Genomic DNA, 27,634 nt, shown 5'->3' with positions numbered 1-27,634 from the left:
ATGATTTTACAGTTTACCTGAAAAAGTCTACCTAATACTTAACACGATGTATACAAATAGATGATGCTGGAGTGGGAAAAGGCACCATACCACTTCATAAAGTAACATGTGGAAGCACTTGAATTGTTAAGTGCTATATAAATTTTTATAAAATAGTATACATCATTTTTTCCCTCCATCTTTCCCTTAATTCCATTTTCTACAACCCTACTTGTGACATGCTCTTCTTACCGTGCCTTTCCTAATCCATTGCCACAAAGGTTTCTCCCCCCCAAGTTTAATAAACATTTTATTTTAGAATAGTTTCAGATTGCAGAAAAGTTGCAAAACTAGCACAGAGTTCCTACATACCTAGCACCCAGTTTACCTCGTTATTAACATGTTACAGTACTCTGGTCCATGTGTCACGAATAATGAACCTACACTCATGTTAATATTAACTAACTCTGGGACTTCCCTGGTGGTCCAGTGGTTAAGAATCCATCTTGCAATGCAGGGGATGCCAGTTCGATCCCTGGTCAGGGAACTAAGATCCCACATGCCGCGGGGCAACTAAGCCCATGCGCCACAACTAGAGAGAAACCCATGTGCCGCAACAAAAGATCCTGCACGCCACAACTGAGACCCGATGCAGCCAAAAAATAAATTAAAAAAAAAAAAAAAGAATATAAAACAATACTTAAAAAAAAAGCTAACTAAACTCCAAACTTTATTTGGATTTCACGAGTTTTTCCGTAATGTCCATTTTCTGATCAGAATCCCATCCAGGTTACCATATTACAGATAGTTGTCATGTCTCCCATGACAGTTTCTCAGACTCTCCTTGTTTTTGAACACCTTGACAGTTTTGAGGAGTACTGATTAGGTATTTTGTCGCATGTCTCTCAATTTTGATTTGTCTGATGCCTTTTCTCTGAGGTTAAGGGATTTGGGGAGGAAGACCAAGAGAGGGAAAATGCCAGTCTCATCACACTGCATCAAGGGCACATGCTATCAATATGACTTATTACCGTGATCACCTGGCCGAGGTATGGTTTGTCAGCTTTCTCCGATATAAGGTTACACCTCCCCGCTCCGTGCTCTTTGGAAGCAAGTCACTTTACACAGCCCACACTTAACAAGAGGGGAGTTAAGTGCCACCTCCTTGAGGGCAGAGCATCTGTATAAATCTATTTAGAAATCTGTACAGGAGATTTTTCTCTTCTTCTCCATTTATTTATTTAATTCAATAACTTATTTATATCCCCATGGACTGATGGCTATTTACTTTATAATTTGGATTACAGTCCGGTACTATGTTATTTTCTTGTTCAAATTGTTCCAGCTTTGGCCACTGAGCACTCTCTTAGGTTGGGTCCTGGGTCCCTTTTATAGACTCCCCATCGCTGTGTTTTTTTTGAGTACTTCCTTTGTCACATGATGCTCCAGGCTCATCTTATATATTCTCTGCCACAGCCCTAGAATCAGCCACTCCAGAGCCCTGGGATCCTTTGTTTTGGAAAATGGCACTGAGAAACCGAGGTCTAGGTTCTTAGTGTTCTCACTGCTACTAGCCCTCTCAGTGGACAGAAGAGAGAATATATGTGTGTACACTGGCCCATGTATATACACATTCTCGATGTGTTTTTATTTACTTATTTAGGGATGAGATCTAGTCATACAGCTTTTAAATCAAATACTTCTTAAAGTAATTATTTCATAACATGGGCTGTTAGAACAAAGAAAAAAATTATGATTTTAGATGACACAGATATCATTTACGGAACTTTTGAAGGGAAAGAAGCATTTATCTTAAGATATGATCACAGCATCCTTGTTAAAAGGATGTGGGAATCTGAAAATAAGCACCTTTTGAGTATCACTATTTCCTCTGAAAACTTTACAAAATTTGATGACTTAAATAGCTTCCTTAACTGTGATACTGAACTAATTCCAGTTGTTTCCACTCTGCTGAAATGTCAGGAAACCTGTGGGGAAGGAGTGCAGTTTCATCATGATTTGGAGTGCTCTTCTCCAAGCAACTTTCTACCCCCAATTATGCATCAACAGTTGTTTTCAGCAATATGACTGAGTTTCAAATTAACTTTATAAATATATAACAAAACTCCCGGCTTTACCACTTTACTGGTTTTCCATTTCAAACACATTTGGGAACTAGTCCATGATATTATCCCCTCTAAAAATAAAAAAATATATGAATAAAAGCACATGTACCTATTGATTATAATTTAGAAATCAGGCATGGCTCTAGTTTTAAAAAATCACTCTGAGATAACCAGGTCTTCTATCAGTCTCTATAGAGACACCTTCCTGTTGGTAGTAAAGAGTTCTTTGGACATTTTCTTTGGACATTTTAAACTACCTGGGATGCTGGAAGAGCTGGATCCTGATTTAATGCTGGAGCTGGATAAGGAAGTCCAGTCATACGCCGATTCTGTCCTCTTCAAGGCCTCTTGATAGTTCATGTAGAGCTGCTTCCCGTACTAAACAGAAGGCAGTAAATGATGACATCTGTACTTTACTGGGTATGGTATGGATGCGTGGGATAGGAAAAGGGGACACATTTCTGTTTACTGACTCATAGTCTCTATTAAAATACCTATAATACTTCAAAAATTCTTTTCATACCAGTAAATTATAATCCACTCTTATTTGTCCTCATTTTGAGAAAGGCAGCAAGAAGTCAACACTTGATTCTGATTATGTTCATTAACAATATAAAGAGTTTTTTTCAGTTACTTTTAAAGCAACTTTGATTTTATGTCTGTAATAAATTTTATTTTTAGTTACATTAACTTAAAAGTAACTGAATAAATACCCTTTCAAGCATTATGTATAATCACCCTTAAGATGTCCTTTAAAAAAACTTTAAGACTTTCTTTTTTAAGAGCAGTTTTAGGTTCACAGCAAAACTGAGAGAAAGGTACAGAGATTTCCCATATACATGCACAGCCCCTAAACACGCATAGTTTCTCCCATTATCAATATCCCCCACTACAGTGGTACATTTGTCACCATCAATGAACCTACATGGACATGTAATAATCACTCAAAGTCCATAGGTCACCTTAGGTTCACTCTTGGTGTTTACATTCTATGGGTTTGGACAAATGTATAGGACATGTACCCACCACTGTATCATACAGAGTATGAGTATTTTCACCACCCTAAAAATCCTCCATGCTCCACCTATTCATTCTTCCCCCAACCCCAAGGCAGTTTAATTTTCAAAAAATTTCTTTTGTTTAGGCTAAACTCTGCTATATAAGAATCATACAGTGCATTCTCCAAAGCCCAAATAAATCACTTGGATGCTACATAAGCTTTTACCAGCAGTATTATTCCTTGGATACCAAGTGTTAAAAGCTTATCCCCATCACCAAGAAAAAAAGACATTTAAAACATGAAACTTAGGCCTGAGAAAACCAGACACTGGCAAAATCATGAACATGAAACAAACAGGATAATTATCATGACAACAAAAACCATATCATTAAGCACCCATCATTCCATTATCAAACCAAAAGAAAACCTACCTTTGCGATGCGGATACCATTGACCCACTGGTGCAGGGTCCTCACATCATCACAACAAAGGTATTTGATGTACTGAGATTTCTTCTGGATCTGTGGGTGCTGCAAGATTAAAGGCAAAATCCAACTAAGTCCCCCGGAGAACTAAGAAATAAACAAAGTCTATCAAAGCTTAAACATATCCTGACAAATTACAGGTCTTTGGAATAATGGCCAAATAATTTATACCTCTTAAACATCCATAAGGCCAAATAAAATGGCCCTAAGTATTTTTACAAAATAAACAAGAAAGAAACTTGTGTTAAATTTTAGGTCAAGATGTTTCAGTTAAAAAACAAAAAAACCTTCACATCATGGGAAACTCCACAGTACCCCTTCTACATTTCAAAGAAACAAAGTCTACCAAGCTTAACAAAGTCAGTGGAAGTTTTAATCTACCAATATAAGAGTATAAAAAGGGAGGAGAATGTTTATTTCACTTTGAATTAACTGAACTCATGGAATCAGAAGACTCCATATAAGAGAGTCTTTGGTGAAGCTTCCAGTGCTTCTCTGGAGGTGAACACCTGGGTGGGGGGAAGAAGCACAGGGCACAGCACCTGGGATGCAATGGGTGCTGCTCCCTGCTGTGGACTGAGCACTGCTCTGCAGGCCCCTCTGCCCACAGCATGTGCCCTCTGGGCAATAAGCAGCTTTTCAACTGCGTCATCAGATTTAGTCTTCACAGCCCAATGTACTTTTCAGTTGAGTCTTGGATGGGAGGTGAGTGACTTGACCTTGGCTACAAAATGCAAGTGCTAGAACAGACTCAGGGTATTTTAACTCCACTGGGCCACAACCACTAGTTCCCTGGGAAGAAAAAACCCTTCCTGCCAAAAAAATTAGACTGAGACATAATTCCTAATCTGTAACTAAAAGTGATACTCTAAAATCTTAGTCCAAGTACCAAAAGAAACTACTGAATATATACAACGCATTTATTACTTTGGAAACAATATAGGCCTGAAAATCAATTCTCTCAACTAATATGCAAGAAGCTAAAAAATAAGACTATAACACTCCACCCTGTTACTTCCATGATTATCATGTATAACATCCTTCTATTAATAAGTGTTTGAGAAGTTCATGTTCATACTCCATCCCTAAATCCTAACCATTTTTTTCCTTCCCACCTAACATATTAAATTACTTTGCCTCACTTCTCAAGGGATGAAAATTTAGACCTGGCTAAGCTGAGCTCTATTCCAACAATTGTTGCAGTATATATTTTTTTAAAACACAGGTTTCCTTTAAGATACTTAATTATACACGCATACGTATGTGTCCCAAGTGTGTACCTCTTTCAGATAATACATCGACATATATCTTATTTATTTCTACATTGTCAAATTTCATGAATAAGCTCTTCCCTTATTTTTATTATCTTAAAAAAAAACCTAATTACCAAATGGTGTGTTTTATTACCTCCTGCAAGTGTGTATATATTTCCTGTATCCTGCATGTCACTGGAAGGACTCAGACTCAGTCATTAAAGCTCAAAGCTGATGAAAGGGATCAGGCCCTACAAATATTTGTGTAGACCCTGTGTGGCAGCACTTTTTGGTTTGTTTATCAGAACTCAAACGCTCAAGAATAAAACACTTACACAGGCAAAATCTAGTGTAGACTTATAAGAAAGAAAGACATATCTTAAATACTAATAGTTGAGTGGTCTCAGGCAAATTGATCCCTTAAACCTCAGTTTCCACATCTGGAAAATGGGGACTCTAGACCAGACTTGTGAGATGGACATGTCCAGTGCTTCTAGTGCAGCACCTTCCACCCTGGAGTTCTTCAGTAAATGGTGGCCATTATTTTTACTATTATTTGCACCCAGTGGTATGGTGTTTTTTTCAGTTCAATACATTAAAATTTCTAGATATAAATAGGTAGGCAATATAAATACATAAATTTAGCTTAACCAACTTTACTAAAAGCAAATACGAAGCATACAAATCATTATTATAAAAACAAACAAGAAAACCCTTAGAACAAAAATATTCTTAACCTAAGAATTCTATGAGCTGCAAAAAGGATTAAAGTACTAGCCAGTGGTCCTACTTACTTCTGGCCCTAACAGACACTGTTGATTGCCTTCCCCACAGCTATCTCCTCCTCTCTACCCCTTTTCTGATAGAACCCCAATTGTTTGGATGTCTACCCCTCACCTCAGAGAGCAAATTCTGACTAGTGTAAACCAAAAATGGTGGCTTTGTTCCCTGCCAGTGATTGGTGTAAGAGTGAGCATGTACTCCGGGCCAACGGCCCTCAGAGGGAGGGCTGTTAGAAGAACTCCTGGGAAATGTTTCTTTCCTCTTAAAAAAAAGACATACAGGGAAAAACAGTCCGTCTTCTTCTGCTGGATTTTGTTGGGTCAAATGGCAGTGGCCATTTGTGACAGGTAAGTCGGTCTGAGAATAAGCTGATATGCAGCTTATTAAGTTCCATACGCAGAAGATGGAACAGGGAAAGACGGAAAGAATGTAGGTTCTCACTGACAACTTTGAGCCACTGAAATAAATTCTTACTGTCTCCATGTTATGAGACCCCCAAATAACTTTTATTTATATTGATATTTACCTTATAAGAAATTAAAGCTGAGAAAAAGTTAAATATAAGAGTATACAAATACACATTCCACTACCCAGGGGAGCAAAGATATCATCACATGTCATGTAACCTTTTAGAAAACTCCATTATACACTTGTGAGAGAATGAGAGTATAAAAGGCAAAAAACATCTTAGCATTATTAGAAGAATAACATTGACATCACAGGTCCCTTTACAGGGTCTCAGGGACTCCAGGGGACCCTAGACCTCATTTTGAAAACTGCTGGAGTAAGCTACTTTATACTGACTTTTAAAAAATTATTTGCTACTGTAACTAAGCGATATAGGGTATTCTCCAAAAATGATCACTTAATAAAGGGCTACCATTATAATACACCTAACTTTATCAAAGCAATCAAAACTCTACCCCAAAATCCTAAACCACCTCTTCAAACCCAACTGACAATTCTCAGACAAAAGCAAAATCAAATGATGATATAAACATGTAGACCTAAGTAGCTACCACGGGGCTACTGAGAAAATGAGAAAACGTAATGAGAAAAACGTAATCATCTCCATAATTATCCTGAACTTTTTAATGTTACCTTTTCCTAATGTTCCAATAGATCACTAAAAATGTCAGTTCTCAAAAGTACAGATATGATGAGTATGCGAAACTCAAAAGTTTGGATATAGGGGGAAAAAAATCACTAAAAACAGCTTAGATGGATCATAATACATGCGTGGGCTATCAGAGCCATAGTTCAGGAGAAAAGGGAGACGAGAATTATTTCTGGACCAGATGAGAACCAGCCCACTTTGAACTCGGGCTGTTGGTTCTGCTGAGTTAGTACCGGAAAAGAACCCTTCCCCCCACATGTGGCTCTGATCTAAGTCTTCCTAAACTAAGCCAGCTATTAAATGAGAGTCTCAGATTTATAATCTAATCCATTTTATATATTATGACTCAAAGCTTACAATTCAGTATCCATTTCCTAGTGTCATCGCTCTAACTAGGGTCAGCTGCGGGATAAGCAAGGCTTTCCTTCCTTCCCTCCTTCCTTCATTTATTTATTGGCCACGATGCACAGCTTGTGGGATCTTAGTTCCCCGTCTAAGGATTGAACCCAGGCTCCGGGAGCTGAAAGCGCTGAGTCCTAACCACTGGACCACGAGGGAATTCCCTTTACCATTCCTTTAAAAACCTATACAGAAAAAAGCAAAAATAGGACACTCGATGGAGATCCAAACTATTTTAAGATGTCCAATAACCCCCTCTATGTCTAACATCAATTAAAATTCCTAAAAAGAGATACATGTTTACCTTGAGCACCAGACAGTAGTCTGTAGGTGCTTTGTATTTATTCCGATAATCCTGTCCATAGTAAACATTGACGTGATCTAGCTGGAGAAAGCACACCAGATCCCGAGACACCTGCGGAAAAAACACCCGGAAGACTGAATTAACAGTAATGTGTAAACAAGCAGATATCACTAGTAACAGCTTCTAACTGAGAATCAAACTTTACCAAGTAGAAATTATCGCTATTTTGCAGAAGACAAGACAGTGAGATTCTCTGCAGATGCTTCTTCTTTAAATCCATGATGCAACAAAAAAGGCAGTCCGTTTCACTTACTGTCTTGCCATTCATAAGGAACAATGACTTGCTTGGAAAGGATGGCACTTTAAAGAGACTTTAAATATAGTATAGTATTTATATTAAATACAATATAGTATGATAGAGCTCTCTGGAAAGAACAAGAGATATCATGTAGCTCAGTGCCTGTAGTACATATCTCAAGTACAGCAATTCTCAAGTCAGGGCTCCTCGCCAGTTAAACAGGGGCGACAACATGTACCTCTCAGGATGGTGGTAAACACTGGATGAGATTACCCTGTAAAGATCTTCTGCAGTGCTGGGCCCCCAGTAAGCACAGAAGTGACAGCTACTATGGGGGCCCTTAGCAGAAGCACATTACCTAAGCAAGGCTGAAACGCCTGTAATCCTAGAAAGGTATTCTCCCCCAAACAATAACAAGCAAAAATGACTCTGGCAGAAGCTCCAAAAATAAGAAATAAAAGCATGATTTCAAATTTGCCAGGAGAATCGAGATGGGCCCAACTAATGAGCAGAGAGTGAACATTTTCAGGTTTCTTCTTTCTTATAACAGATCAATAAACAAAGCAATGTTCTGTGTGTCCTACACGAGCTGAAACAAATCAGAGCCTGGATCACCTTATTAGCACGCTCACTACAAATTAAAATCAATCAGCATAATAAGGAAGCTAAAAGTCAGCAGAAGGGACGCACCTTTGCTTTTCCTTTAGGGACATAGTAAATACCAGATGCTCGCAAGAGAAAATAACGCTTTTTCCAGGACTTCTTGCCATCATCTTTCAACCAAAGGACTCCCTCAATTTCTGGTACAGTTACAGAACTTCCACAAAAACACTCCTAAAAGAAGAAGATGATTTGGAAAGACACGATCCTTAGATTCTCAGAACAAAGTTGTGTTTACCCCTGTGAAATGCATGACACTGTGATTAAACCAAAATGCCTCTGTATAAAAACCATGCTGCTAATTTTACCTCAGTTAGAACTTTCTGTTCTAAACATTACATGGCTTTACTCTGGAATGACTATGGCAATCCCTAAGAACTTTTACCTAACATTGTTTTGAGGAAACTAAGGTGAAATGTCAACTGAGTTGCATATAAAAGTACTTAAATGCATTTATAAACAGTATAGTCACTAAATTTAATCAAAGTGTCAGAGCTAACATAAACATTAGACTTTATTTTTCTCCAAATTAACAACACATTTCGATTAGCTGTACGTTAAATAGGAATATATTTTAAAAGAAAGCAACATGCTAAATGAATGATTACACTTTCACAGTTTAAAAACTATCAATGTATCAAAACTTCTAAAACAAAGAATATTTAATACTAGGTTGAAAGGAATATAAACAAACTCAAAATTCTGGATTCTAATGTCTATACTTAGATAAAAATTTAATTTAAAAAATCAATCATATATTTAGTAACGGAAAAGTAGAAATCCTCACTAAACTTGAACACATGAAGGTGAATTAATTTCTCTCTCCCCAAAACAAAAAAAACAATTAGGAATTATGAAGAGTACTTTTCTTAATTATAGCTATAGCATCCCTATGAAAAGCTTAGTGCTGATCTTCATCTTCCTAATAGCCTTGTTGCTAAATAAGAGTTTATTCAGATTTTCAAACATACTAATGTCGACCGTAGTTCTCTAAAATCAGCAAAAACCAAAAATTCAATTATGTTTGAATTTGTTTTATTACTCTTCAAAATAAAGAGATGTATATATTTTTTAAAAAGAATCATTATGATTTTTAAAATTATTTGAGTTATTTCAGGCCAAGGTTTGAAATATTTTGTAAATAGCTAACTATACTCAAATTTCTCTCTGGGTAAGCAGATAAAACAGTACTATCACATCCTTCATGACCAGCCTTTTCTCCCACTTGTCAGCTACTAAAAGCTCATAACTCCTTTTAGCCCACTAGTACACTGCTTGGCAAAATAATAAGTTTTACTCTCTCCAACAGGCTATGGAAGAAAATAGGCTTCCCTATTTACGATTGTAATTATATATATAGAGCACTGACATTCTGGACTTCAAAAAAGGTGCTTAATATTTGAATATTATAATGTGCAGGAAAAGGGGAAGGAGGGAAGGAAGTCATACCTCCAACAGCACTTCTTTGTTTCTATCTGCCATCTCAGCTGTTTCCTTTTTTCCCAGAAGATAATTCTGGAAAAATGAATAGATGAAAGTTAAAGGATAAACCCACTCTGCTATTCCCTTGGCACAGGTATGTATATGATTTCTTCTAGAGACACAGAAACCCTGTGTTGATTTCTGCCTACACAGAGTGAGGGGAACACCCCTTTGAAAAGCAACCTGTTCGTGGGATCTTCACGGAAATGCTTAACACTGGCCTCCTCCTTACCTTATCCATTTATCTTGAATTATTCCATAAACTGCCCTCCCCCAAATCCTGAGGTGATATTACATGCAACAGCTAGCAAATATGTTTTTGTATATCTACTGAAAGCTACACTTACAGGACCTTAAAGGTTTACAAATTATTAAGTACAACAAGTAAGGCAAATTACCTTAAAATATGCTCAGTTTAACTGATCCAGATGGAGAAAATTTAATCTAAATCCCAAATTCTCTGAGGCTACCATGATCTCATTTGCTTGACTCAACTAAAATTTGAATTCTAATTATTAGCCTTATGAAACATTTTTTCACAATCATCCATAAAAAGATCTGCTGGTATTCCCAAATGTGTATTCTTCACTAAAAATACCCAGTAAAGATGTTTCATGATTAAGCTGCCTGAAGGATAACTATTCAATAACTTTAACACTGCTACTATTTTTCTCATTACTACTTTTTATAGTGGGGCTGTTTTCTCTCACCTATTGATTTTTATAAAATATTTGGGTATTAGGAAGGATTAACTCAAATATTATTTTGGAATAAGCAAAGATACTAAATAGATAAAGGTAACATATATTAGAATGTGGAACCATTTATAATCAAGGTTACTGGGTTTTCAAAAACATAATTTAAAATAAATCAAAGTGTCAACTGGATAAATGACAAAAGTAGAGAAACTTAAATATGCAAGTACTTCCCTTTGAGGGACAAGGAACTCACCAAATAAACAGCTCAAAACGGCTCTGAATTAGAGAGAACAGAAACCTGGTAACCCCCTGGAGGTAATCCTGCTTCCCCAAAGGCTCATCCCATCTGGCTCTGCAGAACTGGCAACTTCTTTGAGGCCTGCCACCTGGGCAGTAGTGAATGCTCCAACCGGGTGGTTACCAATCTTTTAACTCTATTAACTTAGCAGTTAGAGAATTATATAATATGAACATTTAAGAATCCTGACCTCTGTAAGCTATAGTCTCACCTGTGGGTTTTTGAAAAGTGCATATTTTTCTATACGCTCCATAAATATAAGCTTGTTTTGGCTATCTCTTGTCCAATTCAGAAGATTTTCAACCAAGTTTTCATGGTCTTCAAAGATTCTCTCTGTCCCAAAATAAAATATCAGTATTTTGTTAGTATTCATCAGAACTGCATAAAAGACAAGAAACCTTGTGAAGTAATTCACAGCAAAACCCTTAACTGACACCCCTGAGAGATTATCTAGTCTTCCCTCTATTTTCAAATAAGGAAACATGCCCTCGTGGTGTTAAGTGACTTCAGCAAAGGTCACACAGCTGCTACATGGAAGGATCAGGACTAGAATCTAGGTCTTCTGACTTCAAGGTCTTCTTCAGCCTTCAGCCTTTGCCCATCCCACCCTTAAAAAAAACCCAACATGCGGGCTTCCCTGGCGGCGCAGTGGTTGAGAGTCCGCCTGCCGATGCAGGGGACACGGGTTCGTGCCCCGGTCCGGGAAGATCCCACATGCCGCAGAGCGGCTGGGCCCGTGAGCCATGGCCGCTGAGCCTGCGCGTCCGGAGCCTGTGCTCCTCAACGGGAGAGGCCACAACAGTGAGAGGCCCGCGTACCACAAAAAAAAAAACAAAAAAAACATGTTAGTTACGTTTCATAAATTCTGGTATTAAGTGTTTCTAACAGCATTCATTTCTTGTCATTCAAAAAATTTCCAAGATGAGTTCTTCTTTGATCTATGAGTTTTGTTTAAATTTAAACAGAGATGTATTTTCTAATTTCCAAATTAGGAATCAAAGAACTTGTCCTATATATTGAACATATGTTCAAAGAACATATTCTAGAGATAATGATTTTTTGAAATTTCTTGAGAGCTGCTTATAACCTCATACCAGAATCAATTTTTAGAAATACTCCATTTCTGCCTGTAAAGAATGTATATTTTCCTGTTGTTAGTGTTCTAAATATATCTATATTCATTTTTGTCTGCTTGATTATATTGATCACTGAAAAGATTCTTAGATGAAAAGTTTCTACTATGAAGGTAGACTTGTGAATCTCTCCTAGTAGTTCTGTCAACTTTTGCTTTATAAATTTTAATGCTATTATTAGATAAAATTTAGAATGATTACATCTGCCTGATGAAGATGTATGGTTCTCTTTATCTCTAGTAATGCATTTTGCTTAAAGTTTATTTTGCCTGATAATAACATAGTTAATATTATCTTTCTTTTGGTTAGTGTCTTTCCACATTCCTTTTACTTTGAATCTTTCTGTATCTTTAGGTTAAAAGGTCTTTTGTAAACAGCAAACACTTGCATTTTGTTCATTCATCCTTTCTAATAATCTCTGTTGTTTAATTGAATGATTTACATTTGTCATAGTTTGTTTCCACCATCTTATTTTGGGCTCTTAGTAGTCCCTTGTTTTCTTTTCTTTTATTCATTCACCAAGTACTGAATGACTACATATTATATTTGAATCACTGTGCCAAATATGATTAAATGATAGTTATGGATCTTTAACTATGGCCATGGAAATATTCTAAAAACTATCATCCAAACATTTTCTGTGTATGGTGACACTATATCTATGAACTCAAACCTTTCTAATTCTCTAAGAATAGTTATAGGGAAGTATTATTAGAATACATGTTTATACATATTAATAAACTTCTAACTTATGGTTTGGTTTTGGGGGTTGTGTATGTGTGTTCTGAGAGAAAAGTGTTAATAATTAAATTTTTATTTCTCTGGAAACTGCTGTGAAATATTTAAAGATATCATAGGTAGTAAGAGCAATGCAAATACATTTTTTAAACAAAATAGCAAGTTGAAATTGATTACTGATTGAATAAAGCCTAATAATTATTGCGAGGTTTCTGTAATCACACAATATTACAAAAAGAACACTTTTTAAAAGAGTCAAAGATGATATAAAAAATGAGGGATTTTTAAAGTTAGAAAACACCATACCAAACTACAAAACATAGGAAACTAAGACTTAGTACATCTAGCTAAAAATAAGATGTGCTTTATGTTTCCCCTGAAAGTCAAATGGTGGTATAAAGACTTCAGTACAAATGTGAATAAATGTAACGGTCCTTAGTAAACGTGTTCAATATATTCGGTTCTTATTTGAAGGGAAAAGAATATTTTGTTACCTTAAAAAAAGAGAACAACTTTGTTCTGGCCAAAAAAAAATCTAAAGTGAACTGGAAATGATACTGCACACAAAGAAATGTCAAAACACTTGGGGGGAAAAAAACAATGTAAAAAGCCCAGGGTTATATTATAGAAAAAAAATACAGTATAAAGATGTCTCAAGTTGCTTTTATCAACATGAAAACTGTTGAAATTACATAGAAATTAAAAAGTAATTATAGCAATGATACTACTAACCCATTTGTAACTCAGAGATGGTTTCCACCAGAGACCAGTCTAAACTATAACCGCAGTGAGATTTGTCCATCAGGTTGTCCAGCACTTGTCTCACTGTCTGCCTCTCATCCACCATCATTGTTTTAGAACTATCGTCAGACATGTGGACTCTAATCACCAGCTATAATAGGAAAAAAGGAAATTAAATACAAACCAAAAAACAGGCATTCTAGAAATTTCTTCCAATACTGAGTAATGTTCTGAGTAATGTCCTTAGCGAAAATATAAAACACAAATAATGACTTTATTATGCAAGAAAAATACTCTAAAATTAGGTATTAGATAACCTAACTAAATAAATTTAATGTATTTTTAAAAATTAAAATAACAGGTAAGATTATAATAAGACTATTTTGTTTTACCCTTTTAGAATTTAAAACCAGAAAGGTACTTCTTTTATAATGCATTTTATCCACAAAAAAATACATGTGAAAAATGTATTAGAAAGAAATACCCCTCTATAGCTTGCTGTGTCTTAGAGCTACGTTACATAAACAAGGCAATTCTTCATAAATCCGTAAAACAGATAAAAATCCCAAACCAAGAAAAAGCCCAAATATCACCTTTTTCACTTGTGCCTCTTTAATTTTCTCTAGGGCAACTCTGATCTTCTCAGCTTTCAATTTTGCTGCCTGTTCTTCCTGCGAACACAAAGCACTTCAGATAAACTAATGCTAAAATAATGAGAATTATTTGAGAAGTCTTTTTATCCTTAAGGATGCTGCTAAAATTGAATTTCAGTAAGAATATAACTTCACACACTTATATAGAACGCAATTTAAAAATAACCGTGTTCACAAAGTGAGAGCAGACATATTATAAAGGAACATTTTTTAAGATGCAGACTTGAAGATCTCTTATAATAAGACTAGATTTTCATATTCTAGTGATGTAGTAATTTAATTTTAATTTAATCCAACAGTTTAATTCTCAACTGTCAATCTGAAGCAGATAAATTTCAGGTTTCAGGATAGGGAAAACATGAGGGTATCTGTGGGTCTGCCAGTGACTCTGAGTTTATACCCCCTCCAAAGTACAGGCAATTTTTTGCATAGTAATGTTCTGTCCTGTTATACTGAAAACATATCATCATCATAAAAATAGCAAAAAACCAGTATCAATTTATCTCTTTGCAGCCATACAAAAATACTTAATAAAAACTGTAGGTATGTTCATATTAATATACAAATACAAATAGAGGAGGCTGCATTAAATTCTTAGGTTTTACTCTACTTTGGAGCCATCACACAATATAATCAATGTCTCGCATCTTTAAATGCAATTTTGTTTTTATTAATTCATGGATAAAAGTTCTTAAAATACTAAATATAATTTTCCAAATATTTAACTTACAGTAATTTCTACTTTATAAAATTTAGATTACAAGTAGTAATAAAATAAAACTATACTTAAAACATTTGCCTATTTTCTCCTAGAACAACATATAGTACTGTAATACTGGTACTTACTTGTACTTTCCAGCAATAGGCCATAGTACACTGTAGCATTAATCTCCAATTGAAAAAGACTCATGTAAGTAAACCTTTGCTTATAATAAAGGATTCCTTTTTAATTCTAAGCTTTTGGTTGCTCTAGCAAATATCTAAAATACCTAAGAAAAACATAAAATGCCATATTATATATTTCTTTACTTAATATGACTTTAAAAAAAAAAGAGAGAGAGAAACCTATTTACATCAGCCAAACTATCTGCTCTGGATTGTGATTAAAAACCACAGTCCATGTGTTATTCTTCGTTAAAAAGCTAAAGTTTCTAGGGCAAAAAAACAAAAACTCAATTCATTTAATAGATTATTCCCTGTTCTCCTAAATTCTGTTGGCTTTCTTATTTTTTAACTGCTTCTCTTTCCATTTCACACTCTAGGCTGACTCCCCTCATTTCAAGCTTAGTATTTACTACTCTGGGGAACAGAGAAGAAAACAGTGGTTAGGAAGGACAGTGGGTTTGTTTGCCAGAAATCTGATCCATTTCAATGAAAGCAGTCAGTGAATTAACATAATAACTAAGGTCTGGAAATACTATCTGTAAACCCAATTAGACACAGAACAAAGAATTGCATTTTAACAATGGAGAGGAGTAAGATAAGACTTGATTCTTAGATATACTCTGATTAAAAGATTAAATCATCCTACCTCCGCCTGTATGCAAATAAACAAATTACAGAATTATAAAATATGTTGACTGCATATTTTAACATAAGATACATTATTTTTTCTTTTTAAAGCAGGCTATAAAATGAGAAAACTAGACTATTGTCATTAAAACTCTCATTAAAACGCGCAGGCTTCCCTGGTGGCGCAGTGGTTGAGAGTCTGCCTGCCCATGCAGGGGACACGAGTTCGTGCCCCGGTCTGGGAAGATCCCACATGCCGCGGAGCGGCTGGGCCCGTGAGCCACGGCCACTGAGCCTGTGTGTCCGGAGCCTGTGCTCCGCAACGGGAGAGGCCACAACAGTGAGAGGCCCGCGTACTGCAAAAAAAACAAAAACCAAAAAACAAACAAACTCTCAGCCTCTGGAATTCTGTGTCTTAGAGAAACAAAATCATTATTAAATTACCAAACCCTATGTGTTTCTGATGAGTGGAGCACTATTCTATACAGGAATTCTAAGTACTAGCATTTTCCAGCGGTTTTTATTAAATCAGTTATTTCATCATATTTTGGAAGATAAAGAGGGAAGCAGAAGTTTTATGAGTGTTTTCTCAATGGGATAATGATTGTATGTTCTTCATGGCTCATTTGCCACATCCTTATATTGGTATAAATGGCTGCTATAAAGAAGAAAAATTTACCAAGGCATAATTTCGAATTTCACTTCATATTTCTGAAAAGCAAATTTAAATCTCAAAGTCTGAAGAGGAAAAACTGATAGTATCAATGCTTTGTGTATCTGGAAAATAAACATGAGCTTCTAAAAGGCCAAATTCTTTTATGATATTATGATTAATCTGCATAAGTTAAAAAACGTTTAGAAGATTTCCTCAAAGCCAAAAAATATTTTTAAGAGAAAGAGAATATTCAAGAGAATGAGGAGACAAGCCATAGACTAGGGGAAAATATTTGTAAAATATTTATCAGACACATCTGATAAAGGACTATTATCCAAAATATACAAAGAATTTTAAAGCTCAACAAGAAAATGAACAACCCAATTTAAAAACTGGGCCAAAAACCTGAACAGAACTCACCAAAGCTCACACAGATGGCAAACAGCCTGTGAAAAGATGCTCATGTCATATGTCATTAGAGAACTGCTATCGTTGTTTTAATTTAAACAACGATATACCACTACACACATATTAGAATGGCCAAACTCCAAAACACTGAAAACATCAAATGCTGGTGAGGTTGTGGAGCAACAGGAACTCTCAGTCATTGCTGGTGGGAATGCAAAAGGGTACAGCCACTTTAGGAGATAGTTTGGTGGTCTCTTACAAAACTGAACATGCTCTTACAATATTCCAGTAATCAAGCTCCTTAATATCTACCGAAATGAGATGAAAACTTACCTCCACCCCAAAACCTGCGCACAGATGCTTATAGCAGCTTTCTTTATAACTGCCAAAACTTGGAAGCAACCAAGATATCCTTCAGTAGACAAATGGATAAACTGTACTACATCCAGACCACGGAATATTATTCAGTGCTAAAAAAAAGATGAGCTATCAAGCCATGAAAAGACATGGAGGAACCTTAAATGCATATGACTAAGTGAAAGAAGCCAACCCGAAAAGGCTACATATTGTATGATTCCAACTATATGACATTCCGAAAAAGTAAAACTATGGAGACAGTAAAAAGATTAATGGTTGTCAGAGGTTAGGGAGAGGGAGGGATGAATAGGTGGAGTACAGAGGATTTTTGTGGGAGTGAAACTACTCTGTATGATACTATAATGATAGCTACACATCATTACACATTTGTCCAAAGCCATAGAATGTACAACACCAAGAGTGAACCCTAATGTAAACTATGGACTCTGGGTGATAATAACGGTCAACACTTGTTCATCAATTATAACAAACGTACCACTCTGGTGGGGGATGTTGATAATGGGGAAGCTATGTACGTGTGAGGGCAAGTGGTATATTGGAAACCTCTGTACCTCCTTCTCAATTTTATTGTGAACCTAACACTGCTCTTAAAAAATAGTCTATTCAAAAGTGGAATATAAAAATTTAAATATAGCATTCTGATATTGGTTATAAACACCAAAACAGTATTGTCATACTCCCATTTTATTATTATATTATTTACCAAATACAATAGAATACAACCATTGCTATCTTTTGAAGCAGTGACATAAAAAGTCATTCAATTGTAAGATTAAACTCCCAGATCAGTTTCTGCTCCACAGGCTAAAAAGTTGACACATAGGAAGAAAGGATTAAAGAAACAAGAGAAACAACCAGTTAACATACATTAAACCAATCAGATTTCCTAGCCATCAATAAGACACCATTTTTATGTAGAGCAGCCAGGTGAGCCTATTTTAACATCCAAACTCAGCTATTCTTCCATTTGCTCAAAATACTACTCTTAATAAATACATAAATTGGTCAAATTTGAATTTAAGAACTGTGTGCTTAATTTCAACCTAAGCAAATTTTAGTTTATTCTTCTCCAGTTTATTAGCAAGGATAATCAATCCCTGCTAGAAGCTTTTAGAAGAAACAATTGATCAAAATGCCTCTAACTATTAGAGTTTGGATGTCACTGGAGCAAAACTGGAAATAAAAATATTTGTATCAAATTGCAAGATTCATAGTATTTTATACTTCCCATGGGTAATAAGCTCTTCCTCAGAAAGTTGGCTTGTATTTACTATATTTAAGCTAGAATCATATCTTTTAACCATAACAACCATAGAAAGGAAGAAATTGTTTTAAGCTCAGAGTGCTGTGCAATACAGGAAAGGTCAATAAATCTTTGCTGATGTGTTTAGATTATATACTTAGAAGACATCTAATAGTTTACTTATTTAGGCAAGGTAAATCTCTGTTCAATGTCTGCAGGCCAAGTTTAATACAAAGAACAAAGCTTTATTCATCCCATCTTCTCTTCTGTTTGTTAAAGTTGACAAACTCAGGTAGGTCTTAAGTTTTCTGCCCCTTATCTTTGGGCTATCCCTTTGTTCACACTGTTTGTCTCACAACCATCCTTAACATAAGTAAAAGATACCTCACACATATAACAACTTAACTTTCTCTCCTACCCCTTCCCTTAAAAGGGCAAGAGACAACCTATTTTTCCACCTGAAAAACTCCTGTGTGGCTATCAATAACCATCAAATGCCAAGCCTCCTCAAATTTACATAAAGGACAAAAACTCCGTTAAGATCTTATGATTAAATGAAAGCCAATGCTGTGGTTACAAAGTGTTACAGCATTCTCTTCATGTTACAGCATTCTCTTCAGCATAAAAATTAGAATACTTACAGAAAGAGTTACAGTTGCAAAGAACTGGCTAGTGAATTCCTTCAACTAAGAAATTATTAAGGCTTTGTGGGTTCGGAACCAATGGGATTGAAATTAAGGAGCTGAAGAGTAGTTAGCAGTTTCTTTGAGGTCCAGTTTGTTTCACAGATTACAATAAAGTTGTGTAAATTAAAATGATTCAAAGAAAACTTGGAGTGATGAACACTTTAATGCCCACAAAATGTTCTATTCTATAAAACTGCTTAGAGCCAAAATAATAATAGTAACAACTAGTCTGCTTCCCCCTGAAGAAATCACGAAACAGATTCTCTCACTAAGAAGAGAACTCATATTAACTGAACACCTACTTGCCACACACTACAAGGCATGTATCTCATCTAATTCTCAATAATGCAGGGGCTAACATTATTATTATTATGTCCACTGAACTAATTAAGGCCCAGAAAGACTTATCTTTCAAAGATCATACAGGCAGTTACCAAGTGAATAACTACTTGCTCTTTCTACCATGTCACAGTCCCTTTTGTCCTTAAGGATTATACCATACATATACTTTGGGGATAACAGTAAATAAAAACCGCTTATCAAAAATAAAAGACTTTCAGTAATATAAAAGCATTTTTACAACTTCTCTGAAGCAAAGAAAAGGGTGGTTAACAGTACAGCAGTCCTTGAAACCTCGATGGTCACTAGAGGACCATTCTTTTACATGACAGATGTTTGTCGAGACTGTGCAGGCTTGGGCTTGAGTGCAGGGGATACAGAGCTCCTGCTCTCATGGAGCTTACATTTAACGAGAGACAAGAAAGAAACAGGTATGAGATAAGTCAGTTAGTGGTCAGTTCTATGAAAAAAAATAAAATAAAGCAGGTCAAAGGAGTAAAGAGTGAAAAAAATGCATTATTATTTCAGGAGGTCAGGGAAAGCCTTTCAAATGGTACCCAGAGACTTAAGGGCATCAGATCAGCAATGTGTCTTTTGCCCATTGCTCCCATTTATGGCAAAACAGTCCTGTGCTGGCACTAATGCTGCTCCTAGAAGAAATAGGTTGGCATTGTTTTTGCAGAGGCTCCTGGCTCAGAACTGTATAATGGGGTAGTTATTTCATTAACAGTGATATAATGACAACTGGATTGGGGATGGAAACAAACAAACAAAGCATTCTTTTTGCATTCTTGGCCTAAGCAGTGTTACTGTGTTCATTTTACTGTGTTCTAACTACCCAGTGTTACAAAGTCCTAGTTTGGAAAAGTGCAGGTCAGAGGTGAGTCAGTAACTGGGACACCATGCTTTTGGGTAAGGGGAACCAGACTGCCACACAGGTGGTATGAAAGAGGTATAAACTCAACTTAGCTTCAAAACAGCCACGTGCTCTGGTAGAGGGCACTGACATCGAGAGGTCCCTGTGGCTCTGGTTATCTAGGAATTTCTGGCACCTCGTCCTTGACTCCATCCCCCACTCCACCCTAAACGTTTAGGTTCTATGCTACTGAGTCACCTTCCTGATCAAATGTCTTGTTGTATAAAAGCAGTATATAGAGGTAGCTGGAGTCAGATGTTGGCCACATACACCAGTAATGCCAGCACTTGGATCTGAGTAGCAATGGCTCTGACGCTGCAGTGAGTATCAACATCTCTTGGGCAAAGGGAGATGAGAATACTGCCTGCATTTTTTCCAAACTTGCAAACACCTACTCTCCCTGTTATAGGAACTCTGTTCTGTTCACTGCCATATCTCAAGGGTTGTAAACAGTGTCTGGCATATAACAGGTATTCAGTAAATATTTGTTGAATGAAGTTATTCTCTTCAATAGATTCTCACTGCATTTAGCGGGGGGGGGGGGGGGGAACGACTCCTTAGTGTGCCTTGAATGATCTGATTCCTGTCTACCTCTCCAAACCTAAATCAAGATACTCATATCTTCATTCAACTACTCAACTACTGTGGCTCCAGCAACATAATGTTTCTTCAGCTTCTCAAACATGCCAAGCTTTTTTCTCCCTGGACCTCTCTACTTGGAACATTTCCCTTCACCCTCAAGCTGGCTTCTTTTCATCCTTCAAGCTTTACATTAAATGTCACCCCTTATAAGGGCCTTTGCTGATGTTACCATCTAAAGGAAATGTAGCCCTAATCCTCCCCCCAGTATTCTCTATTACTTACCTTGTTTCCTTCATAGCACTTAACATGATTTAGAGTTTGTTTACATGCTTGCTTGTAAACGTTTTTTTATCTATATTCCTAAATAGACTGTGAGCTGCTGAGGGCAGGGACGATGTCCACTTCATACAAAATTATTGTATACCCCAGCACCTAACGCAGTACATGATTAAACAAATATTTGTTGAATAAATAGGCAATGGAAATGGTAATATGTTACACTTCATCTGAGAGCAGTATACAAAATGCACTGGAGGAGGGACAGGCAAAAATAGAGACAAGAGTCGTGGCTCTAATAAAAAATACGAGGCTGCTTTAGGGTGGTGGCAATGGGAATGAAATGGATGGGTGAACTCAACCAATCCTACAGATTATGACAAGCTTCTTAGAGCTCTGAGATAATAAGTGACAAGAAGAAAGGCACCAGATGGCTCAAACCTGGGTAAGTGGGAGAGTGGCAGCATTGTGTACAGAAACAGAGGCGTCAAAAGAAGAAAAGAGACATAAATTGTGAGGCCCCAGGGAGAGTGTGGTTAAGGAAGCTGAAGACCTGCAGAACTGGAGGTGCTGGTCATCTTCCAGGAAATGTCTGACAGCGACCTCTCAGGAAGAGAGACCTGAACTATTAACAGAGATCCTAGTTGAAGCTATGAGAGTGGATTCCAGAGAGAGAGTGAACAGAGAAGGAAGAGCTAAGAAAAAGGGAAGAGTTTTGCTCCGGTTATAACGTACATGGCTACCATATGCTTAAGATTTCTAAATTTCCCTCATCTTTAAGCTGCTTCTACCCTATTCCTAGATCTCCTTTAAGGAGAGAAACTCAAGCAAAAGAAAGGGTTTTATTGCTGATTCTTGAGTCTTCTCTTTGAGCTGTTACTCATGGAGATTTTAATTTTAGCTTTACCATCTTCTTTCACAAGTTTATAAAGTTAAGAAGAAATAATTTTTTAAAGTCCGGGAAGATCCCACATGCCGCGGAGCAGCTGGGCCCGTGAGCCGTGGCCGCTGAGCCTGCGCATCCGGAGCCTGTGCCCAGCAACAGGAGAGGCCACAACAGTGAGAGGCCCGCGTACCGCAAAAAAAAAAAGAAAGAAACCCTCTGATACGATAATAAAAACTCAAGAGACATAAACCATAATTACTTTGTATATTCTTCAGAAACTATCTATAACCAAGTCTGACATGCTTGAATTTAACATTATTTAAATAAAATAACAAAATAAAAACATGACTTGTGAGGAGGTAGAAAGCTATTCAGCTTCCCTATTCTGTTCTTCCTGAGTTAATGATGACAGTGGCTAAGTGATTTTAAATTGTTGTAAAATGCAAGCCCAATGAAAATCCAGCTGGACTGATTCAAACCATTCTGAGGGCAAAGAACTGAGAAATTTAAATTGCAGCCTTCTCTTCCAATTTGATTAAACTAATGTAAAGTAAGATTCTGTTTATATAAATAAATGTTGAATTAAATGAGGCATTGATAATATAAACAAAAATTAAAAAACAAAGTTTGCTAAAGTACCTCACAGCATGGATGACCATTAGAAGTAAGTTAAAATTAAACAATGATTTTCAGACTTCAAAATTAAATACAATGTTAAACTAGAAAAAGTGCCAACACACTTGGGCAGGCTGTCAGGTATTTACGGAAGTTAAAAACTAGTGAAAAATTACTGAAAATATTTTCTACTCTCAGTATTTTCTGATAGTTATTAAGATCACTAAATAATTACCTTCAGTAAGAGAAAAAAATACCTGTATTAAGAACAAAGGTGCAAAACTAAGAAAGCACAACCTGAGAAATCTGAGAGCACAGTCAAAAACAGAAATTACATTCTACCTATAAGGCAATAAATATTTACATGCAGGTGGAAGAAGAAGTATCACCTTGGTCAGCAAATGAGAAGGTTTTCCTGCAATGTTTCTCAGAAGAAGGGAGGTTTCCCTGTCCAGATAGGAGTGCTTGTGCAGAAAAAGAGAGAGAAAAACAAACAAAAAAGGCAATAGAAGTCAGTGGAGGTTTTATGTGTTTAAAATATAACGTTGACAAAGCAAGAATGATTCTCTACCATTAATTTCATATTTTACCTAAACTCAATGAAATATGACCAAATTTAAAAAAAGAAAAAGAAAAGGAGGGGGAGGGAAAGATACCACCTTTGTCAGCAGGCATGCCCTAGCCCACTCCTGCTGACCCCTCAGCTCTGGGAAAATGGCTCACACCCTGCAAAGATCACAGAGCAATTTGTCCTTGAGGGCTGTGCTTCTGAGTGCTGTGCACACAGCACAAATAAACAGGTGTCAAAGACGAATGACTATCCCTATTCCTTCCTCAGTTTTAAAACTTTTGCAAGTATTTCTGACCAAATCAATGATAGCCACACCAAGAGGAAAAATGTCCATAAATATTTTGCCTAATGGTATCACGTGTTTTCAGTAAAATTTTATTAATTCACTCATTATATCAGTATTAACAGTACTGTGTTGCCCAAGTAAAGGACTTGTATAGCAAATGAATGATATAAACAAAATATTATGAAGTGTTTTCCCTTAAATTGGTTAAATTAATTCAATTAGTATATTTTCATAAAAATGATTTGTGAATAACATAGTCCCTAACTGTCCTCTTCCCCCTTAAAACCTTTTTAGTAACACATTGTAAGTTATGCTTTTGCAATTGTATTTATTAAACTCATATAGTATAAATTGCTGCTGTTTTGATATATGTGTAATTCAGACTTGCTTATTCCTAAATAATTCGAAGTTAGTATTTATTTTTTAATGTTATGTAGTTACTAACCACCATTTAAAACAATGCATGGCACAGCTAAGTGGAGTTATAGAAAGTATTCTATAATATTATATTTTATAAATCTAAGTATATATCAAGTTATTCTTGAGAAACAAATTTTTTGGAGAGAAACACTAGAACAGCACCTACTCTCATAAAGTTCATTGTCACAGATAACAAGATACACTACTTCAAAATTAAAACACTGTTACAGAAAATAATATTTACTTAATCTTTGCTCATATCTGCACTATGTTGTGTTGGGTTTGCTATATTGTATGTCACTGCCTGTATTTTTTTTTTAGCTTTTAGTTCAAGATGAACCTTACAAGCATACCTGCCCCTTTCACCTACTCCTGGGGGGGAAAAAAACAAAAAACAAAACAAACAAAAAAAAAACCCTAAGGGCTTCCCTGGTGGCGCAGTGGTTGGGAGTCCGCCTGCCGATGCAGGGGACAAGGGTTCGTGCTCCGGTCCGGGAAGATCCCACGTGCCGCGGAGTGGCTGGGCCCGTGAGCCATGGCCGCTGAACCTGCGCGTCCGGAGCCTGTGCTCCGCAAGGGGAGAGGCCACAACAGTGAGAGGCCCGTGTACTGCAAAAACAAAAAAAAACAAAACAAACAAAAAAAAAACACTAAAAAAAAAAAAAACCCTAAGATTTAAAACAAAAACTGGACATTTTCATCAATATTAGCACTAAAAGGTCAAACAATAATAAGAACGGAGAAAATTATCTCTAGGTCCTCATTTACCTAGATGGTATAATCCCCTGAAGGTAAAGATTAGTTGGCTCACCTATAAAAACTCCAGGTAAGCAGAAATTTCTGAAAATTGAATTTAATTTGAGGTTAGCAATCAGCTAAGACCAGGAAGAAAACTGAGAAGGACAATTAAAAAGAGCAACTATAACTTTCATTGCTCTTATTCTCATTCATTTTTTGTTATTCATATATAATGGGAAAAACGTATTCTTACGTAATTATGTAGAACATATAGAAAATAATTTCTTGAAAATCTAGTCCTATTTGTCTTACTCATAAAAGTTACTTTCTCAGATAAAGATCCCCCAAATGAGTAGAATATCTATATTCAGATAATTATTTTTCAAATTAAAAAAAAATTCTGCTTGAGGCCATCGAAACAAACTATTCTTTGGTAAATATAATTCTAGACATTAAATTCAAGTTTAAACTTAAAAAAAAAGATCTTACAAAATTTACTCAGTCTTCAAACTCAAATCACCTCAAGACTTCAAATCACTAAAAAAATCTATATCTGATCAGTAAGAAACAATATTATCTAACTGTATTTGTTTAAAGACCCAGAAGTAGAAGTTACTGATTTTAAAATACTGAAAGGTTTAAATACCTTAAAATAAAAAGAGGATAATCATTAATGGTTGGTGACCCCCAAAAACACATCTAAAAAAATGAGACTACAAGCAGTAGCTGAACAAGATCATAACCCCTTTGTGTTTGGGACAGTCACTCAGCCATGCACTGCTTCACCACTGGCCAGGGCTCCACGTTCCCTCTAAGCCACAGGTATTTGTAGCAGAAAAAAATGAAAATCTAGAAACCACAAGCAGCTAACACCTTCCTTCAATAAATGCCTTATCTTCCTTCCCCTACTGGCGCCCATCACACAGTGCTCTAGAATTGCTCATGAGGGAGGTGCTGGTGGCCGAGAACTGGTTACTGGAGAAAGATGCGAGAACTGGTTACTGGAGAAAGATGCGAGAGGGATGAGGAGAGTGGAGTGCAGGTGGAGGACTGAGAAAAGGGAAAGTCTGGGCACACTGTTAAATCAGCCTCAGTCTTGGTACACGTGGCTCGTAACAAAAATGCACATAGCTTCATTTAAATAGGGCCTTCTTATATTTTCTTTCATTTACCACTAACAACACAAAGTCAGTAGCCTATTTTTAATCCATTTCACTGGTGTATTAGCCCATTTTCTCTCTCTCGTCTATTTCCCTCCTTTTTTCATTTATTCACTATTTATTCAGCGCTGAACCTGGAACCATGCCAGGCACTGGAGATGCAAAGGCACTCCCTGCTCTCACAGAGTTTAGAGTCTAATAGGGAGATAACTGACAACTATAATACAGTATGTTAAGTGGTACAGGAGCAAGTAAGAGGTAGAGGCAGTGTCTAAACCCAAATTAGGGGCTCAGCAAAGTATTTCTGAAAAGGCCTAGAGTCCTGGAGGATGAGTAGGAGGCAGCTGTGGGGGGGGGGGGGGGGGAGGGTAGAGACAGAGTAAAGGGAGATATCAGTGGTTCTCACCTTGGGTGGTGCTTCCCTCAAGCAGGCATTTCATAAAAAGCTGGGGATATTTTGGGCTGTCACAATGAGGAGGAGGGGGGCATTACTGGTATTTATGAGGAAGGAAGTCAGAAATGCTAGATGCCCTGCAAACACGGAACAATGTCATATAATAACAAGTCCCACATCACACATGAATTTTTAATGTCCTTATTATAGATGGGAATTCCTGTTGATAACAATCTGAGTTTAGAACTCAGTAACTCCATTTTACACATAAGAACAAAGTATTTCTATATAATTTTGATATTCAGTGACTCTTCCAGGAATGCTATTTACCATGTAAAATAAATTGAGGGAAGCCTGCACTTAATTCCCATTCAACATTTACCAAGAATTATTCATTATGTTGGAAAATCATTTCACCAATGGAAACCCAGCTTGAAGTAAGATTTGCCAATATGAGAACTGGTAGTATCAGTGTGCACTCTGTCACATGCAAATAAATGACAGGAGAGAACTGATATTCCTTTTAACAGAATTAAGAACCAGATACTGTTAAATTAATGAAAAGACATGAAAGGCAGGAATTTCACTGAGTTTCATTAACACAGATTATTTTAAAATATTTCAATTACTATATCTTTCAGAATTATTTAAAATATAGCACAATGAGAAATCTGTAATGTAAAAAGTCAAATATAAAAATCATTTTATCACTACCTCATCCCACACTACAAGGCAGGGAATAATTTTGTCACTACAATTATAAATAAGCATCATCTTATTTGCAAGAATTTTGTACTTCACCATTTTCTTTTCTTTGGCAATCTATAAATTGTGTCAGCACATTATCCCTACTTCATTTAAGGTTATTTCCCTTTATAAAATTACCATATACAGGAACGTTTTGTCTGCTATTATGTGCCATAACATGTTTTAATTCTGGGTCCACCCATATTTCTGCTTTGTTTTTCCTGTAAAAATGACTTCTGATCTCACTGTTCTTAAATCCAAAGTTATTAATTATAAATAAGTATAGGATTTGACTATTTCATTGTGTCTTTTAGTACAGTTTTTAAATGGCCAATAATTTAAAACCTGAAAGATACATTATAATATTATAAATTATTTTTGGCTATTTCTCCTTCATACTAGGTGTTAGGGCATTAAATTCACTAAAAAAACAAAAACAAAAACAGGTATGTAGGTAAGTTATATTATCTATGAATTTCATTTGGGATAGTAAAAGTATTGCTATAAATTATCTGTTATAAAATAGGGGTATTGGGACTGAAAGGACTGAGAACTGCTGCCTGGGCGGAAGAGACAAGTAGATGACAATGCAAATATTAAAGTACGAGTGGCTGATGCTTAAGAATGTAGGGGAGGGGCCAAAGGTAAGGCTGGAGAAGTGTTTTTCACTAAGCA

General features: G+C 36.2%; 1 protein-coding gene across 5 annotated transcripts in view; it reads right to left on the bottom strand.

Moving 5' to 3' along the window:
* RAPH1 (Ras association (RalGDS/AF-6) and pleckstrin homology domains 1) overlaps window positions 1-27,634 on the bottom strand; it is a 93,698-nt gene that overhangs the window by 10,622 nt on the left and 55,442 nt on the right. For 4 of the 5 annotated variants that reach the window (XM_029225911.1, XM_029225908.1, XM_029225907.1 and 1 more), the window contains exons 5-12: window positions 14,088-14,165; window positions 13,486-13,645; window positions 11,094-11,215; window positions 9,854-9,919; window positions 8,435-8,578; window positions 7,447-7,557; window positions 3,537-3,635; window positions 2,363-2,483 (exon numbers count right to left, since the gene is read on the bottom strand). In XM_029225911.1, the coding sequence (XP_029081744.1) occupies window positions 2,363-2,483; window positions 3,537-3,635; window positions 7,447-7,557; window positions 8,435-8,578; window positions 9,854-9,919; window positions 11,094-11,215; window positions 13,486-13,645; window positions 14,088-14,165 (901 nt within the window). Of the gene's footprint in view, window positions 1-2,362; window positions 2,484-3,536; window positions 3,636-7,446; window positions 7,558-8,434; window positions 8,579-9,853; window positions 9,920-11,093; window positions 11,216-13,485; window positions 13,646-14,087; window positions 14,166-23,032; window positions 23,108-27,634 lie in introns of all 5 variants that reach the window. The other variant, XM_029225912.1, reaches the window with a different exon arrangement.

Source organism: Monodon monoceros, unplaced genomic scaffold (assembly GCF_005190385.1).
Source record: "Monodon monoceros isolate NGI ecotype Baffin Bay Population unplaced genomic scaffold, NGI_Narwhal_1 Super_Scaffold_16, whole genome shotgun sequence".
Classification (NCBI taxonomy): domain Eukaryota; kingdom Metazoa; phylum Chordata; class Mammalia; order Artiodactyla; family Monodontidae; genus Monodon; species Monodon monoceros.
The sequence above is the reverse complement of the archived record's forward strand: the minus strand, read 5'-3'. Positions and strand labels throughout refer to the sequence as shown.